Source organism: Falco punctatus (assembly GCF_963210335.1).
Source record: "Falco punctatus genome assembly, chromosome: 13".
Lineage (NCBI taxonomy): Eukaryota > Metazoa > Chordata > Aves > Falconiformes > Falconidae > Falco > Falco punctatus.
Genome location: NC_137593.1, coordinates 28,812,416 through 28,829,385, shown reverse-complemented (window position 1 = coordinate 28,829,385; position 16,970 = coordinate 28,812,416). Strand labels below are relative to the sequence as shown.

The 16,970-nt window shown below is 48.3% G+C and overlaps 1 protein-coding gene across 1 annotated transcript; it reads left to right on the top strand.

The window, feature by feature from the left end:
- The first annotated feature begins 112 nt into the window (after positions 1-112).
- TF (transferrin) lies at positions 113-15,575 on the top strand. The gene is made up of 17 exons (XM_080410361.1): positions 113-272; positions 3,030-3,193; positions 3,412-3,520; positions 4,844-5,035; positions 5,240-5,375; positions 5,812-5,867; positions 7,158-7,327; positions 7,442-7,628; positions 8,712-8,866; positions 9,617-9,710; positions 10,159-10,194; positions 10,854-11,012; positions 12,063-12,207; positions 13,069-13,133; positions 13,729-13,913; positions 14,736-14,922; positions 15,335-15,575. Exons 1-17 carry the CDS (start codon positions 230-232, stop codon positions 15,370-15,372), a joined length of 2,121 nt encoding a protein of 706 aa, XP_080266487.1. The 5' UTR covers positions 113-229; the 3' UTR covers positions 15,373-15,575.
- Positions 15,576-16,970: the final 1,395 nt, after the last annotated feature.

Below are 16,970 nucleotides of genomic sequence, written 5' to 3'. Positions count from 1 at the left end.
TGAAAGGCTTCCTAAAAATGGGCTGACCCTGAGAGGGGGGCGATTTAGGAGCTATTGAGAAACAAGGAAGGACAAACAGTGTTAGGTCATTGCTTCTGCAAACACCGCCAGGGCTGTTCCTCTATAAAAGAGAGAGAAAGCAGTCCCAGAGCCATCACAGACCTGGAGGGGACAGTCTGTGACCAAGGCTGCTGCACCCCCTCCTCGGCACCTGACTCCCTGCTCAAGTATGAAACTCATACTCTCCACTGTGCTCTCCTTTGGGATAGTGGGTAAGTGTCTGCTGAAAGCAGTTTTGGGGGAAAGGAAGAGTCAAAGCCTCCCAGGACCCCAGGCGTTCCCCCTAGACAAGGCTGGTTTAGATGCAGCATGTGCCAGACCCGGGCAGCTGTTAAGTAGAAGCCAGGACAGAACGCGATGCTTGCTTTGGCAGCTGAGGATCTCTGTCAACAAGCATGGTGTTTTGAGCATTAATGACAGCAGGTTTTTCCTTGGGCCAGCCCGTGGAGGCTGAAGGGAGGTCTACAGCTGCCCACAGCAAGCCTCTGAGCACCCGGCTGGCAAGGAGACGGGATGCTCAGCACCCACCTCCGGAGCGGACTGCTGGGGAGAGGCTCCGCACTCCTGCTGTTGTGGGGCAAAGGGAAAAATCATCCTGCAGGCATCTGCTGTGCAGGGAGAGGAGCAAGCGTTCAGCCAGGAGGGAGAAACTAGAGCAAGAGCTGCCTGCCAAGCCTGCATGTGTGTTGGGCTAAACTTGAAGGCAGTGACAATAAAAAAGAGCTTAAATAACGACAGGATCCACACGCTCCCCCCTCTGCTCCTGTACTGCTCTGTCCTGCTGCTGCAGCTGCACTTTGCTCGGGCTCCTGTGTATTTTATGCCTAAATTGTGCTGCAGCAGAGCTGTCTCTGCTTGAAGCGATTATTTCTCTCCTCTCTCCCTGCTCACAGTTTTGGCAGGCAATGGGCAGGTAGCCACGGCAAGGAGCTTGCTGCCGTCTACACCTGACCTGGGGGCAGCTGCCTGGAAAGGGAAAGAGGGGTGCCCTGCTTGGGGTAAGCAGCAGGTGTGTCCTGACCCCCCCATCGAGTGTGGTGGTGATTAATGTCCTCTGGTGGGAAATGCTCCCTGTGTCACTGGCACTGGAATGTCTTTGAGCACCTTGAGAACATAATGATGTCTTATGAACGGTGAAGAGTCCCTCCTCCTCCCCTGCACGGAAGAAGCCAAGAGGTTGCCCAAAAGCTCTGCAGCAGAGGCCGTGGCACTTGGGCTCCCATTGCCTTCCAAGTGTTTACTGGTGCAGCTGGGCTGACTCCCTCAGGAGGTCCCCATCCAGCCACTCCCCAGGGCAGGATGGTTGCCAGCAGTAGATTAAGGTAACCATGGCTTTGTGCAGCCAAGACTTGAAAAAGGTAGATGATAGCAGTAGCAATTAAGGCTAAGGATTCTGCCTGTGGCCAAATTCAGCCCCTTCACGGGGAGGAAGGGAGGCGTCTGCTGGCAGAGTTATGGCTCAAAAATCAAAATTCTCTTTACAGAATATTTCAGAGGTGAAAGACAAAATGGAAATGGCACAGCTTAATCTGGAGATGTTTGAATGAAGTGTGCCATCAAGGGTTTGGAGGGAGCAAGCTGTGCATCCAGCCTCTTGGTCTGCGCAGTCTTGCCAGGAAGGGGCAGAGCTCGGGGGAGGTGGCCAGCACAGGCTGGCCAGGTACCGTAACTGCGAGTTTCCAGTATTTCTGGTGTTCAGGTTGCTGAAGGAGGCATGAGTTGGTGTCCACCTGAGGTCTTTCTTTGAGTCTGTGTCCACCGGAGGTCTTTGTTTTGCTCCTGTCTCCCAGAGCAGTCAGTCAGCTGCATTTACTGGTTGGGGGACTCTTAGAAGAGAGGACTGTGGTGCTGGTATGACATCTCTTGTTACTGGGTGTAGTTGGAAGAGGTGAGATATAAAGAGGCAGTTAAATATATCAAATCATTCAGCTGCCAAGGAGGTCATGTGTGGCAATGTACTGAATATAGTCTGGCCAGGTCAGAGCTGCTCTCCTGGGGGTTATTTGCAAAGGCGCTGCTTCAGTGGACCGCCTTTTCTGTCCGTTTTTGCAGTTTTGAGTCTGATTTCTGTTGAAGCATGTGGATTTGTTCTCCTACTCCTGTGGGTGTTGCTGTGAGCTTAGGCTGCTTGATCCACAATGTTGTGCAGGGCATCCGTTACCCAGGGACAGGAATGATCCTCCCGGGCGTTCCTGCAGGGGCACATGCCAGGCTAGAAAGAAATTACCTTCCTGCATGACTTAGGAGATGTGCAACAGAGGTCCTGCACCTGGCCATCACCCGAGGCCATGTGACGTGCGGAATTAGACTCTATAACTCGAAAGTTATAAAGTAGGTATGTTTATTGCGCGCAGATGCATGGGGGATCGCCCCTCCACAAGCGTGCATGCCCGAAGCGACAAACCATCTCACATTTATACAATAAAACAAATGAATATTCAATTAACGCCTATACATATTCATTACCTAAACCCGCTTACTCTCGCCTCGGTATGTTAATTAGCTTATCAGTCCTTTGCCTGGAATGTGGTGGTCTTGCAGGTTTGTAGGTGATTCATGTTCTTGTGACCATCCAGCACTCCCTCCCTCTAGATAGCATTTGAATGTCTCTCATCTTTTTCTCATTCTCTTTTAAATAGCCCCTTTGTTAGAGAAAGAAGGGCAGGCGTCTCCCCGTCTCCCCTTTTGTTAGAGGAAGAGGGGCAGGCGTCTCCTCAAAACTGTAGTTGTCTCCTCAAGGCTGTGTGCCTATGTGACCAGACACCGCACCCATGACCAGTCACCATACCCCCATTCCTTGAGCAGACATATACAATCACGATCGATGTCCGTTGTCCCCATTTCACACTATTTCTCCATACCACATGACTGCACGGAACCGGAGATCTTTTATTCACAGAGATGCTGTTTCTCTCCGATTGATGCATTTCTACCTCTCTGAAACTATTTATTTCTGCTTCTTTCTACAGCTCTGTGTTTTGCTGCTCCCCCCAAGGCAAGCATCAAATGGTGCACAATATCCTCAGCAGAAACAAACAAATGCCACAGCCTAAGGGACCACATGCAACAAGAGAGTATTGCATTGAGCTGCCTGCAGAAAGCAACGTACCTCGACTGCATAAAAGCCATTTCGGTGAGTGGGCAGAAAATATCTGTGCTGGGCACTGAGGAGGTTTCGGCAGCTCATTACACCTGGGGAAGGTTGGAGTTTCCTTTGGGTCACTGGTTGTTACCTGTGGTCCCCCTGTAGAGAAGGACTCACCCACAGGGATGCAGGAGGGACTTGGGGAAGTATTATTTCTCATGTGTTCCTGCTCTTTGTTTATTGACTGAAGTCTCTTTGCTGTTTAGAATAATGAAGCAGATGCCATCAGCTTGGATGGTGGTCAAGTTTTTGAGGCAGGCCTTGCCCCCTACAAGCTGAAGCCCATTGTTGCTGAGGTCTATGAACAAAATGGAGGTACATTTTCACGCAATATTTTTAAGCCAAGTGGTGGTGACAAACTGATAGTGCAAAGGCCACCCTTTCCACACAGAGCTGCCACATTATTTCTGTTGGGTCTTTTGTCCCCAGAAGATCCCAACAATCTTCTGTCTGAAATAGTGCCCCTGGCTTCCAGGTCCCAGAGGGGAAGGGGGGGGGGGCAGTTACACCAATATGTGAACCATCACCCATGGCCACAGAGTCACTGCAGTGGCAAGGGGCAGAGCCAGACCCCCAGTTATGACGTTAGCTGCAATGAAAGTCACTGATCCTGTGATGATGAAGTGGCCATGGGAGGAGAGCACCATGAGCAGAAAACATGGTTCTCATGAAGCACGGCATAAAAATTGTGCTGGTCCCAGAGATCTTCTGCTTTCAGTGACCTTGAACTACACAGATAAAACACTGAGCACAGAGAACCTGTGTATCTTCCTGCGCAGTCATCAAGGCAAAAAAAGGCGGAAGAGGCAACAGCAATGCAATTAGTGGTTGTGGAGGAACACACAATCGAGATTACTGAGCTAAGAGGTGCAGGCAATGCACAGCAAAAAGAAGAGAAGCATAAAAAGAGCTCTGCAGCAATCCTTTCTGATAAGAGTTAGCTCCGTTGCCCCACCTCTGCTCACTCTCTGTACCTTCCTTCGTCTCTCCTATCTTTCTCTTGGGAGCCAGACAGATGCTATTTCCCTGTTTGCATCTGTCTCGCCTCACACAATCCCACCACGTCCAAAGCTCCCAATCTCTTTTGACCTATTCCCTGGAGTTCAGCCTGTTTGTACACAATATTCAGGATCAAAGCAACACCGTGGAGTCATTCTCAGCATGGTAGCTAAGACCACCCAGATAATAAATGGAAGGCTGTGGTCTCTACTGCCCTTAAAACTCAGTCATTTATTCATACATAGCATGTGATGGACTAGATATAATTTTAAAGACTAAATGTGGAATTTCAGTCTCACAAGGCTTACATGTATGCTTCAGCGGGCAATGACATTTAAGAAAAGACTTGCCAAAAAGGCTTGCTGAAGCAACCTTACAAAACTACAGGCATGTCTAATGTCTGCCCAGGGGCAAAGCATTTTGCATGTGATTGTATTTTCAGGTCACTTACCATTCCAAATTGTAGCACTCAGCGTTGGTTCGATATTGGCAGTGTAGCTCACCCTTAAGAAAATGGGAAGATCATGAGTGTTCAAGCAAACTTGCTAATTATTTGGAAGTGCAGCACTTTATTCTCCGAAACTGGGGGGTTGTCAGGATTTGAAATGTTCCTGAGTCCTTCTTTCTCCTGCACTGCAGGCTCCACAACCAGCTACTACGCTGTGGCTGTCGTGAAGAAAGGAACAGGCTTCACGATAAATGACCTGCAGGGCAAGACCTCCTGCCACACGGGCCTGGGCAGGTCCGCTGGCTGGAACATCCCGATTGGGACACTCCTCCACCGGGGAGACATCAAGTGGGATGGCAAAGACTCCGGCTCCATTGAGCAAGGTGAGGTGGGAAACAGTGAGATCAATGAGTTGAAGTGAAGCTGGGGTGGTGGAACGCTGAAAGCGTGGTTACCCGATCTCCTGTGGAGGTCCAGAGGTGGCTTGCAGAGCAGTCAAGTCATTGACAGTCTTTGTGCATCCCCTCCCTTCCAGGTGTTTGTAAAAGTGAATTTTAGACTAACTATTGCTTCTTTCTTATCCATAGCTGTGGCCAATTTTTTCTCTGCCAGCTGTGTGCCTGGTGCCACCACTGAACAAAAACTGTGCCGTCAGTGCAAGGGGGACTCCAAAACCAAATGCTCCCGCACAGCGCCTTATTCTGGTTATTCTGGAGCTTTTCAGTGAGTGAACGTTATTTTTCCTTTGGGGAAATGTTCTAGCCCTGACACATGCACATTTTTGTTATACCAGGGAAGGCTGTGTTGCAATCAGGTGTCCTGAGGAGACTGAATTTATAGAACAACTGGGAGTGCTGCTAATTAAAGATCTGATTAGTAATAACTCACAGGCAGCTAGCGGGAGATGAGAGAGGCAAATGGGCTGTGTGGTTTTGACCAGACTTAAGAAGACACATCATTAACATTGTGCTAAGTCTAACGGGGCTTCTTGAGCGTTACTTCTCTGTCATGACATTTCCTTCCCTGCCAGCATAGCTTTTCTGGGGGGAAGACCACTGCTCAACAGTTGCAATTTGTGCTGAAGTAATCGGCTGAAACAGGAGACAGGGAGCCACAATGTCTGTTTATTTAACATCTCTTCTGTTCCTCCCACCTGCAGCTGTCTGAAAGATGGAAAAGGAGACGTGGCTTTCGTGAAACACACAACTGTTCAAGGTAGGCCTGCAAGATCATTTGTTTGTCTCCTTTCTAGTCCAACCTCTCACTGCCATTCCATCCTGCAATTAGTCTGCCCTGTGCAGGCTTTCATTCCTCTCCAGGTTTGCCCCAAACCTCTTCTTTCATCTCTAGAAACATGTTTTGCACACTGTGGACTGATTCATCCTTGTTACTGAGAAATATGATTATGGTGGGGTCCACTTTTTCTTCTTTGAGGTTCTTCTTTGAAGAAGGAAAACCTGCTTGATTTAAGTTCAGTGGTATTATCATTGGTGCTGTATCTCAAGAGCCAGCTGTAATGTAATCGCAGAGCCAACAAACACAGGGCGATCAACTGTGTAGATAATTACACTCACCCATTCCTCTAGGAGGGATTTGGGATGGAATTCAGCCCACAACAAGAGTTCATTAACTCTGCACTTCTTGGAGATGGAAGATGGCTTGGCATGCCTAGGATCTGCAGTGAGCTCAGTGGAAGCCACCAAGATGGTCATGGGGCAGGGACACTTGTCCTGCAAGGAGATGCTCAGTGGGGTGGGCTTGATCAGCCTGGGGAAGAGATGGCTTTGGGGGGGACCTCAGAGCAGCCTGCCTGTACCTACCAGGAGGCTAGCAAGGTGGAGCCAAGATCTTTGCAGAGATGGACAGTGGAAAGATGAGAAACTATAATCATAAGTTGACACAAGAGAGGTCTGGACCAGATACAAGGGGAAATTTTTTCCTCTTAAGGACATGCAAGTAGTGGCACAGGTTGCTCACAACAGCTGGGCACACTCCGTCCTTCAGGGTTTTCAAGATCCACCTGGAGCAATCCGGTTTGCCCCTGCTTTGAGTATGGGCTTGGGCCAGAGATCTTCAGAGGTCCCTTCCCACCTGAATTCTCCTGTAACCCTCTGATCTTGGACCTGGGTTCTATTTTCAGCCTTGACATTGGCTACCTACCAGCCTTCACAGACCATGCGCGGCTCCTGACCTGCTCAATTCATTTGCATGCTGTTTGTGTATCTGTTTGTATTTGTATGCGTTTGTACCTGTCTGGATGTCTAGGCACTGCTGCCACATAAATCCTCTGACTGCTGGGTTAGTTATGACAGAGGCAGAGGCACATGTATCCTTTCCGCATTCCCTTCGTATGACCACAGTGACCCCACTGCCATTGCATGCAACCTATCTTCTGCAAAGAGTTCTCCCCTGAGCCTCAGAAAAAATAAATTCCAGCTGCCCCAAGCTGGCTTTTTTTGTGCTGTCTTTGTGGTGACGCAACTCGTGGTTCTTCCCTTCCTCCAGAAAATGCCCCGGGCGAGAAGGATGATTATGAGCTCCTGTGTCTGGATGGCAGCCGTCAGCCTGTAGACAACTACAAAGACTGTCACTGGGCCAGGGTACCTGCTCATGCTGTTGTGGCTCGAGATGATAGCAAGGTTGATGATATCTGGAGCTTTCTCTCAAAAGCACAGGTATCGTCAAGCTCTCCTTCCCCTAGCATCCCCTCTTCAGCCCTCTGGTTTCGCTTGCTCTCTCCAGCTTTCCAAGAGCTTTGGTAGTTGCTGATTATTTTTCATTTGTGGCAGGAAAAATTTGGCGTGGGTACAACCAGCACCTTCCATCTCTTTGGGCCACCTGGCAAGAAGGACCCAAGCCTCAAAGACCTGCTTTTCAAAGACTCTGCTATACAGCTGAAGCGTATCCCATTGCTGATGGATTCTCAGCTCTACCTGGGCTTTGAGTATTACAGTGCCATCCAGAGCCTTCAGAAAGGTAGGCAGCCAGGAAACACTAACGTTGCGTCAGTGTGACCTGCATTGAAGAGATGATGGGATCAATGGATTTGTCTGGGCAAAAGGAACATGATTTTTTCAAACACAGACAGCATCCTCTGCAAAATATTTCCTGTGAAAGGTATTATTAAAATCACACAATCTTCACAAAACTCACATCAACAGAAGGAACCTGTTGATTCTAAAGTCAAATAACATCATCATCACACCAACAAAAGTACATAATTTACACACACTCTACCCCATGTCCCTTCACCATGATTACAACAAAAATTGCCCGTGGCTATTCAGCTGGCAGCAGAGATTGGGCACGGTCAAAACTGCTGCTAATAAACCCCATTTCTGGGATGTAAGAGGAAGGAACATCCTGGGGCACCAAGTCCAGTATTGGCCACTGGAGGGAAATGGTGCCCTTTATTTCCATCTAGAGTCACCAGGCATTTACCAACGTCCCAGCTGGCTTTCTGAGAGTCAATCACCCCACAAATGACTTCTGAAACCCACTTAAAATGTATCGTTGCTCAGAGATCTCTGTGGTAGGCTCAGCGGCTATGGCATGTATGGAAGGGGATGCATGGACTCCATGTTGTCAAAACAGGTTATTCAAACCCCACTTTATTACAGAATACAGTTACAGAAACGTAACTAGGTTGTATTTTTCCAGCTGGGTCTGGTCTTAGTCTCATGGTTGTGTGGGCTGTGAGGTCTGGAGGAATGCGGAATATGTTACAGGCAGCAATACCAAGTACTATTAACACAGGGTGGTTTAGTGGTTGCAATGTTTTAGCTAACACAAATATGGGTGAATGGCTTGCTATGCAGAAATTCTCCCTTCTGACCTATAAATTGATTTTTGAGCATCCTTCAGCTTGAGAATCATCCCTTCTATTCACACCAGCTCAGGGCTTATTAAACAAGAACGTCTTGCACCGAGCAGCAGCAGGTTGGTGTGTACAGGTGGTTTCACGGCTGAGTCCCACGCACGCAGAAAGCAGCCTGTCAGTAGCCGTGTTGTTAGCAGGGCTCCGGGCTTACCCTGGTTTTTCCTCTTCTGGTTTTACAGATCAGTTGAACTCCAACCGCAGAGAAAACAAGACACGGTGGTGTGCGGTAGGCAAGAATGAGAAGAGCAAGTGTGACCTCTGGAGTGTGGTGAGCAACGGGGATGTGGAGTGCACTGTGGCAGACAACACCAAGGACTGCATTATTAAGATCATGGTACGTTTTTTTCCTTTTCTTCTCCCTGTGAACCTTTCTGATGGAGAGCAGTGTTGCTTCTTTCAGCCTGGGACTAGACGGGGTGGAGGGGGGATAGATTTTAAAATACAATACTGGCAGCTTTGTGGGAAACACCTGTGGGCAGAAATCAACCTCATCACAGGGAAAAGTCTTGACTAGTTTTTCACTGATGAAATGTTTAAAAAAATAATTTTATTGGACAGCGTTCTTTTTTGAGGTTTCCTAAATAAAAAGCAATTTTATGGCATGAGGTAACTTTTTACTTGGAAAAGGAAGGCAAAACACAGATTTCGTAAAATGCAGAGAAAAACAGTTGCCTGTTTAGAAGTGGAGTGACTCCATAGCCTAGATGAGCATGCTGGTGGCAGCTCGGGTGGTTGGGTCGGTACCATGAAGACTGCACAACCTGAAAGGACAGGTGGGAGAAGGAAATCTGTTGGCAGGGAAGCAGGCTAGGAGAGACACATGCCTGAGCCTGCGAGTGTCTGGGGAGGAGAGCTGCTGCTGCTGGAGGTGGTTACAAGTGCACAGAAGCGATAATTTCCAAACTCCCTCTGTTTGCACCAGCAAGACCTCGTCTGTCCGTATGCTAAGGGGTGGCCTCTCATGTCTGCTTAGCCCCAAGCCCTCCTCCCTTACATCAAGCGCTTCTTTTACAATCTGATTTCTGAAAAGCTCTGGTCTGGGGACATACAGCATCATTTCACTGCTGTGCCGTTTTCATTGCAGAAAGGCGAAGCAGATGCTATCAGCTTAGACGGAGGTTTTGTCTACACTGCTGGTGTGTGTGGCTTGGTGCCAGTGATGGGAGAAAGCTATGAGGGTAAGCACAGCCTGGGCTGCCCCTCCAGCTCCAGGTGGTGGGGGACAGGCTGGTGCAAAAGCACTAGTTGCATTCTGAAATCTAGAAAGCAGCCTCAGCGCTACCTCCTGCAGAAAACACATGGTGCTCTGAGGCAGCTCTGCTCAGCGCTGCACGCCTCTTCCTTCCACAAGAGTGGAACAGCCCTGGGAGAGTGGGCATCGACAGTCAGGTCCTGTCTTCTTCATTTTAATCATGATGTCCCTGTCCTTTGGCACTGGCCTCAGTAAAACTACTCGTTTTAACTCAGAGGAGCAGATAGAGGCTGTGCTTTGTTCTGTTGATGCACAAATTGATACCTGAAATAGTCACTTCTAGAATGAAGTTTCTCCAGAAATTAGTGAGCTTGATCCTTTTTTAGATTTGCCCTATCTTTTATCTAATACCTTCTTCTTTTTCCCTCACTCAGATGACAGTCAATGCAGCAAAGCGGAAGGAGAACCAGGTAATTTCTGCCAACAGAGGGACAGAAAACAGCCCAGATGTCTATAAGTAGAAAAATATACATGCAGTCGTGAGAGGAGAATCCATGGCCAGTCTCTGCACAAAGAGCCACTGTGTCCAATGTAGATGTTAAAAATCTGGGAGGCAAATTTGGTTGACAGAGGGGAAGTCTGGGTCTGCAAGCAGATACCAAGGCAAAGCATGTGGTAGGGGCAGAGATACATGCTGTCTGGAGCACAGTCACACCATAATGGTGCCAGGGCTGCACACAGCACAGAAGGTGCTGGCTTGTAGCGTTCGGAAATTGTTCTTTGTAGAAATGGGAAGAGGGACAGGAGGGAATGTTTTTGTCCTTTGCTAAAAAGGGGATAAGAAATCAGGTGGGGATAAGAAATGATCATCTATGTCTTGCTGTAGTGTTCTCACGCATAGTCAAGCATCACAGTTTGGGGGGAGCAGGGAAATAATTTCCCAGGAGCATGGTGGGAGTGGATGCAGCACATCTGCAAACTCTTCCTTTGCCACTGCCTGGCAAATCATTTATAAGTGCAAAGTATTTCTGCTACGCTGTTCATAGGTGCCCCCTCTTAAGTGGAGCTGATGCTCTCCTAAGGGAGCACGGTGGGGTCCTTAATTCTCCTCTATTTTTTCTTCCGAAAGCATCCTACTTTGCTGTGGCTGTTGTGAAGAAAACTGGTAGCGATATCACATGGAACAATCTGCAGGGTAAGAAGTCGTGCCACACTGCTGTCGGGAGAACTGCTGGCTGGAACATCCCCATGGGCTTGATTCACAACAAGACAGGGAGCTGCAACTTCGGTGAGTTGAGTTTTGCTTCCCTTTCTTCAGGCTGGGAATCAGCTTGCAAAAAATGTTTTCCCATCCTTCATCTGATCTTCAGTTTCTTGTGCCTCAGAGATTCCCCCTTGGTGGTGGGAAATGGAGAAGACACTGTTATTCAAGGTTTCACTGAAGCAAAGTTTTGCAAAGCTGTTGCTGATTGCTTCAGAGTAAGACATGTCACGTCAGCTGCTTTGAGGGGCTTTGCTTTCCTTTCATGTCTCTCCCTTTCCCTTTGCAGCAGCCACAAAAGTATTCCCAAAAGGGGAATACAGGCTGCCCCAGGTGTAGGGGGCCTGGGGCTTGTGCAGGGTGTGGGGTGTGGGTAAAGGATGGGTTTATGAATCTCGGAAGGGAGGGGAAGGGCGCCGAACAGGGGACAGGGGCTGATCTTCATTCAAGAAACTTAAAGGGACTGACCTGACTGCCTGAGAACAGGGGGGTAAAAGCCTGCACTGGCTCTGGGGTGTTCCAGACTGTTCAGAAGATCCAACTTTCAATTGCTGAGAACCACAGTCCAACAAAAATAATTTGGAAATATTATTGACCAAGGCAAATTACGGATATAATTGTTAAAAGGAAATCTCTAACCTCAACAGGATACCAGTGTTAGTAATTTCAGCCCCAGCCCCTCCACCCTCCTGCCTGCCTTTCCTGCTGTCCCTTTTTGCCCCCGAGCTCTGGCATCACTGCCCAGTGCAGCTCTGCTGACCCACAAAGGCTGCAAGGGCTGGCGCTGGCCGAGCTGGAGTGGTTTGCAGTGGAAACCTTCTGCTTCTTATGCCGAGACAGTGCCAATTGCAACTGAGCCCTGGGCCCCGCTTCATTACGAATAATAACAAGACACGAGTTTCACAGTGGAAACTGGATGCATGCGATCTGCTGTGCACTGAATCGGGCTCCTCCTCACAGCCTGTTTCCAGCCCCCGGTGACCACAGAATACAAATTCAGTGCCACAACGTATTATTGAAAGAAAACCTAACTTTTCAGTGCAGGAAAAAGTGAGTTTTTCCTATTCCCATCTCCAGATGAATACTTCAGCGAGGGCTGTGCTCCCGGGGCTCCCATCAACTCCCGCCTCTGCCGACTGTGCCAGGGCTCTGGGCGCGTCCATCAGGAGAAATGCGTCGCCAGCAGCCACGAGAAATACTACGGATATACGGGAGCTTTCCGGTAGGTGGTGGAAACACCCGAGCTCCTCTGAAGTGCCCTGGGGCTAATCCCAGAGGTTATGGGTAGATCACATACTGCGTACAGCCTCACGTCAGTGCTGACCTTCTCTTTTTCTCCATCACACAGCTGAAGGTATATGTCTCTGTAATATCATACACACGCTATGCAGCTTTCTGCAAAACGGTGTAACATGCTCTCATTTTGTAAAACTGGTGTCCTGGTGCCTCCAGGAAAACCTGGAGAGTTTTGGCCAGGCCCGTGCCAGCGGTGCTACACTTGTAACACAAATGAGGAGTGTTAAAAGTTGGGGAGCTGCAAACAAGGCTGCCACTGGATGCTCCTCGTTAACCCTGCTGCTTGCCTTAGTTAAAATGAGCTGTTCTCTTAAAAGCGCAGACAGTAGGGGTCAGCCCCAGCGCCATCTCCTCTGCACCCACTCAATATCAGCTCAAATCTGAGTAATTCGTACTGGGGTGAATTTAAAAAGAGAATGAATCTTGTTTCATTTACATCTAATGGCAAAGAGACCCTGCTTCAGGGTTTGCGGTCCTTTCAGTGCAAGATAGGGTTTCTACAAAGCTTTTAACACACGCAGGCAGGCATTGCAGAAAGCAAAGTGAATTCTAAACCTAGCCAAACTGTTTCTTTCTGACAATAAAACAAATCAGTGAGATGTGAGAAGGATGGTTTTTTTCCAGAATGTGTTAAAAGACTGTCTCTCACATAACCTTAAAATATTCACGGCAGGGCTTCTAGACTTGGCTGTCCTCAGAGATTAATTTTACAAAATAAGACATAGTTCAGAAACAGAGCTGCGGGGAAAGGCAGATCACATCACTTGCCTTTCTTTGTACTTCCCAGGTGCCTGGTCGAGCAGGGGGACGTGGCTTTTATTAAGCATTCGATTGTCGAGGAAAACACTGATGGTATGTGGTTATCCTGTTGCACGGGTCCTGGCAGGGCTGCCTGCCCCTTTCTGCACTATTTTTGTTCCCAGAGCAGAGTGTAATAGCAAGCTTTACCTGCCCACCTTGTCAATCTCACCCCTCCTACAGGAGGAGCAGAATTCAAGCATCAGCACATGCTGTCTGCCCAGGGTGGCTCTTCCCTTGCATTTCTGCGGAGACACTTCCCCGCTATCATTTGATTTCAGCTGCACAATTATTCAGGCTGTCCCTTAACTACAGACTCCTGCCTCGACACCTTTGCACGGCACCCTAGCTCCCCACACACCTGAAAGTTAAAAGTTTCGTTCACATTTCTGAAAGCAGTGGTTGAAGTTTTCCAAGCATTTGGGAAAAAATGCAAGGAAGGAGACATAACTAAATCTCCCAGCCTCCTCTAAGAAGCTGATTAATCCCACTGACTTTTCCTGAGTTTTACTTACAGCCTCCTTTGTACATGTCAAGTCTCGAAGTGCCAGTGCCCATGCAGGCTGCAACAAATGCCTTTCTTAGGTGTTGTGAGGCTAATGTTCTTCTGCACAAGGCCTCTGAAGCTCCAAACCAATTCTCTTTAAAGGCAAAAATAAAGAAGAATGGGCCAAAAATCTGAAAATGGACCAATTTGAGTTGCTGTGCACTGATGGGCGACGGGCAAATATCATGGCTTACAGGGACTGCCACTTGGCCAAAGTTCCTACCCATGCTGTGATCACACGTCCTGAGAAAGCAAAAAGAGTCCGCGAGCTGCTGGAGAGACAAGAGGTCAGTAGTGCTGACAGTGGAAGAAATGTTCTGGGATTGTTTCTATGCAACATGTTAGCATTTTAAAGCAATGATGCTCCGAGTTTTCCAGAATTAGCACTACGTGGCAGATTTTAACTTACTGATATGAGGTGGCAGCCTTGTCCCTTAGCCTCCCCCTTCCTCCATCCCTTCCAAACTGCTCTTTTTCCTCTGCCACCTTAGCAAGCGCACCTTTAGGTAACAGCCAGATCGTAGCGGTTGCCATTGTCAACGCTATACTTGTGTGACATGAGATTATCACCTCCTCCTTGGGCTATGCTCTTGCAGGCACGTTTCAGAAACTCCCCTGGGGTACCTGGTCCGTAATCCAGCTGGGTCGGGCACAGCCCTGGGAAGACCCCCTGCACGCACAGTCTTACAGCTACTGGTGTAAACGTAACCAGGTTAAACCAGCTCTGTTTGATTTTACACTGAAAACATTAATATTTGCTCCACCGCCAGGGTCTGCTGGAAGGTGCTTGGGAAGTCCGCTCCTTTTGCTTGCAACTCGTGGTAGCGGCATAGGACTTGCTGGCAGCATCTGCCGATGGGTGCTGCATGTAGTGACATGTTAAAATGGAAAAGAGCTGTTTTGACAGTTGTGCCACAACTGTGCCTCCTGCTGAGAAATCCCTCATCTAACCACAGGGTGGAAGATGCAATCCTAAATTTCTGGAGCTGGGCTGGGGGCTCCCCAGGGTGATGGTGAAGAGCTAGGACTAAGAGCTAGGCTTGTACGAGCTGAATCTTGCCAGCGTTCTACTTTTTCCATACACTAACCTCTTTGTGGCTTTATTTCAGAACCTGTTTGGACCAAAAGGAATGGAGAAGGACAGGTTCAGTATGTTTGAGTCTCAAACCAAAGACCTTCTGTTTAAAGACATGACTAAGTGCCTGGTCAAACTCCGTGATGGAATAACGTACAAGGAATTCCTTGGGGATCAATACTATGCTTCAGTTGCCAGCCTCAATACCTGCAATCCATCAGGTAACTATACCGGCCCCAGGAAGAAGTCTGTGAATCGCATTTCTTAGCTCTGCAGGCACAGACAGTTTCTTCTGCAGCTGTCCGTTTCACTTCTTTAAAGCAAAATGAGGATAACTCATGAAGATGCCAGTATACTTCTCTAAAAGTTCCTTGGATGAACTGAAGTCTGGCATCAATGGGAATCGAAGATTTTTACTCACCTTTAGAAAATATGCACTTGGGGAAATGGTAAAAGGAATGCCTCCATCCCGTCAGTGTGTGTTCAGTGTGATCTGTGATTAAGACATTTTTTTGTGGTGCACTGAATGTATTTTCCACGTGATGACATTGTTGGCATGGCTGGGTGTGTGCTGGTGGGACAGGAGTGTTCAAAGGCAGGATCTGAACTTACCCCTGTCCTTTCCCTTTTCAGATCTCCTTCAGGTGTGCACCTTCCTTGAGGACAAGTAGTGAGATGGGAAGGACCCTTGCTGGAGGGGGAGGAAGCATCGGGCCATGACTCCCCTCATGCCCTCAGCACCGAACACCCACGTGCAGAGGGCCCTGTGCCTTCGCTTCTTTCTCTGCCTTTCCTCCTCACTCTGAAAGTGGCTGTTTGAGACTTTACCAATCTCTGCTGCCATCACAGCAAGAAATAAAATCTCAAATCTAAATGGGTGTCCTGAGATTTTTCAAAATGGTCCTTAAGCCCATTTCTTCCTCCAAACCTCTTGCCGTAGGACAGTGCCAGATATCAATGTGGCTATTGCCACTTAAGGCTATTGCTGCCCATTAGAGAAATTTGTTTCAACGTTTGCCAAAGCAAAATGAATTAAATATGCCCTAAAGTGTAATTAACAAATGTGTTGTACCATCTGTGCTTTTGCTTCGCCCAAGTTATCCCATTATGTCCCCAGCAGATAACAGTTGCCCGGTGTGATTAGGACACAGGAAGAGGGGGAATGTTTATGTCAGGGAAGGTGAAGGGCGGAGAAGGAAAAAAAAACACAAACTGAACTAAAAAAATACAGTGGTTGTAAGATGGAAGGTGTGAACAGAAACCACCCCACCTCATATATCAGCTGACTGGATTTGAGTCATTTCCACCAGGCAGTATTCTTAAAACACGTAAGTATATTGATGGGAAGAGTCCAGGCGTAGGCTTCCTGTCTGAAAAAAACCTAGGACTTACTTAGAAACGTGTGTGTTTTGGTAGTCTGTTCAATGTGCTGCTGGCCTGAGAACAAACATGTAGGTGGGCAGCCTGACTCTGATCCACGGTGAAAATAAAAAGGCAAGAGAAAAAGGCCTGCTGAGGCACTCTGCTTCAGAGGAACGGAGCCTCGGGTAACCCAGCAGGTCCCAACCCTGCTGTCAAGGCAGGCATGCAGGAGCTGCTGAGGGCAGAAGGATGTTAAGATCTTCTGGCTTTGAGGGAATGAATATTTTGATGGGCTCACACTCATGATTTTTGGATGCATACGGTATGTGTTGTGAGAAGTTCGCTAGCCTGACTGAAGATCACGTTGGAAGACAGAAATGTAGAGTGTGACAGGAAACAATGAAATTCAGTTCTTCATGTTTATGTAGGATGAAGTATACTGGACAGAGGGCTTTTTTAACCTGTTCTTAAAAACTAGCAAAGAAAGAGAGACAGTGCCTCTAAGAGCCTGCTTCTACAACTGCCTGCGGCTACAGTTAGAAAACGTTCCCCAAGCAAAGCTGCGTCATCTGTACTCTGTATCAGGTGTAAGCCCTTGTCCCACAAGTAGAAGGCATGGAAAACAGGAACCTCGCTAGAGGATCACAGAATAACTCCAGTGGGAAGGGACCTCTGGAGGGTCTCCTGTCCAAAGGGTCTTCTGCTCAAAGAAAGGGGTCAATCAGGTTGCTTAGGGCTTGACCCAGTCAGGTACCGAGAACCTCCAATGATGGCAACTCCATGACCTCCCTGGACAACCCGTCCCACTGCCTGACAGCCCTCAAGGGGAAGAAGTTTCTCTCGTGCCCACTCCGAACCTCTCTCGTTTCAGTGTGTTCCCATTGCTCCTCGTCCTGCACCGCTGTGA

What these genes read in the sequence shown, in the direction of transcription:
- TF (XM_080410361.1), top strand. Translation starts at nt 230, where the DNA reads ATGAAACTCATACTCTCCACTGTGCTCTCCTTTGGGATAGTGG. An exon ending in GGTTATTCTGGAGCTTTTCA is followed by an intron (nt 5,376 to 5,811) that starts GTGAGTGAACGT and finishes TCCCACCTGCAG; the next exon opens with CTGTCTGAAAGATGGAAAAG. An exon ending in ACTGCATTATTAAGATCATG is followed by an intron (nt 8,867 to 9,616) that starts GTACGTTTTTTT and finishes TTTTCATTGCAG; the next exon opens with AAAGGCGAAGCAGATGCTAT.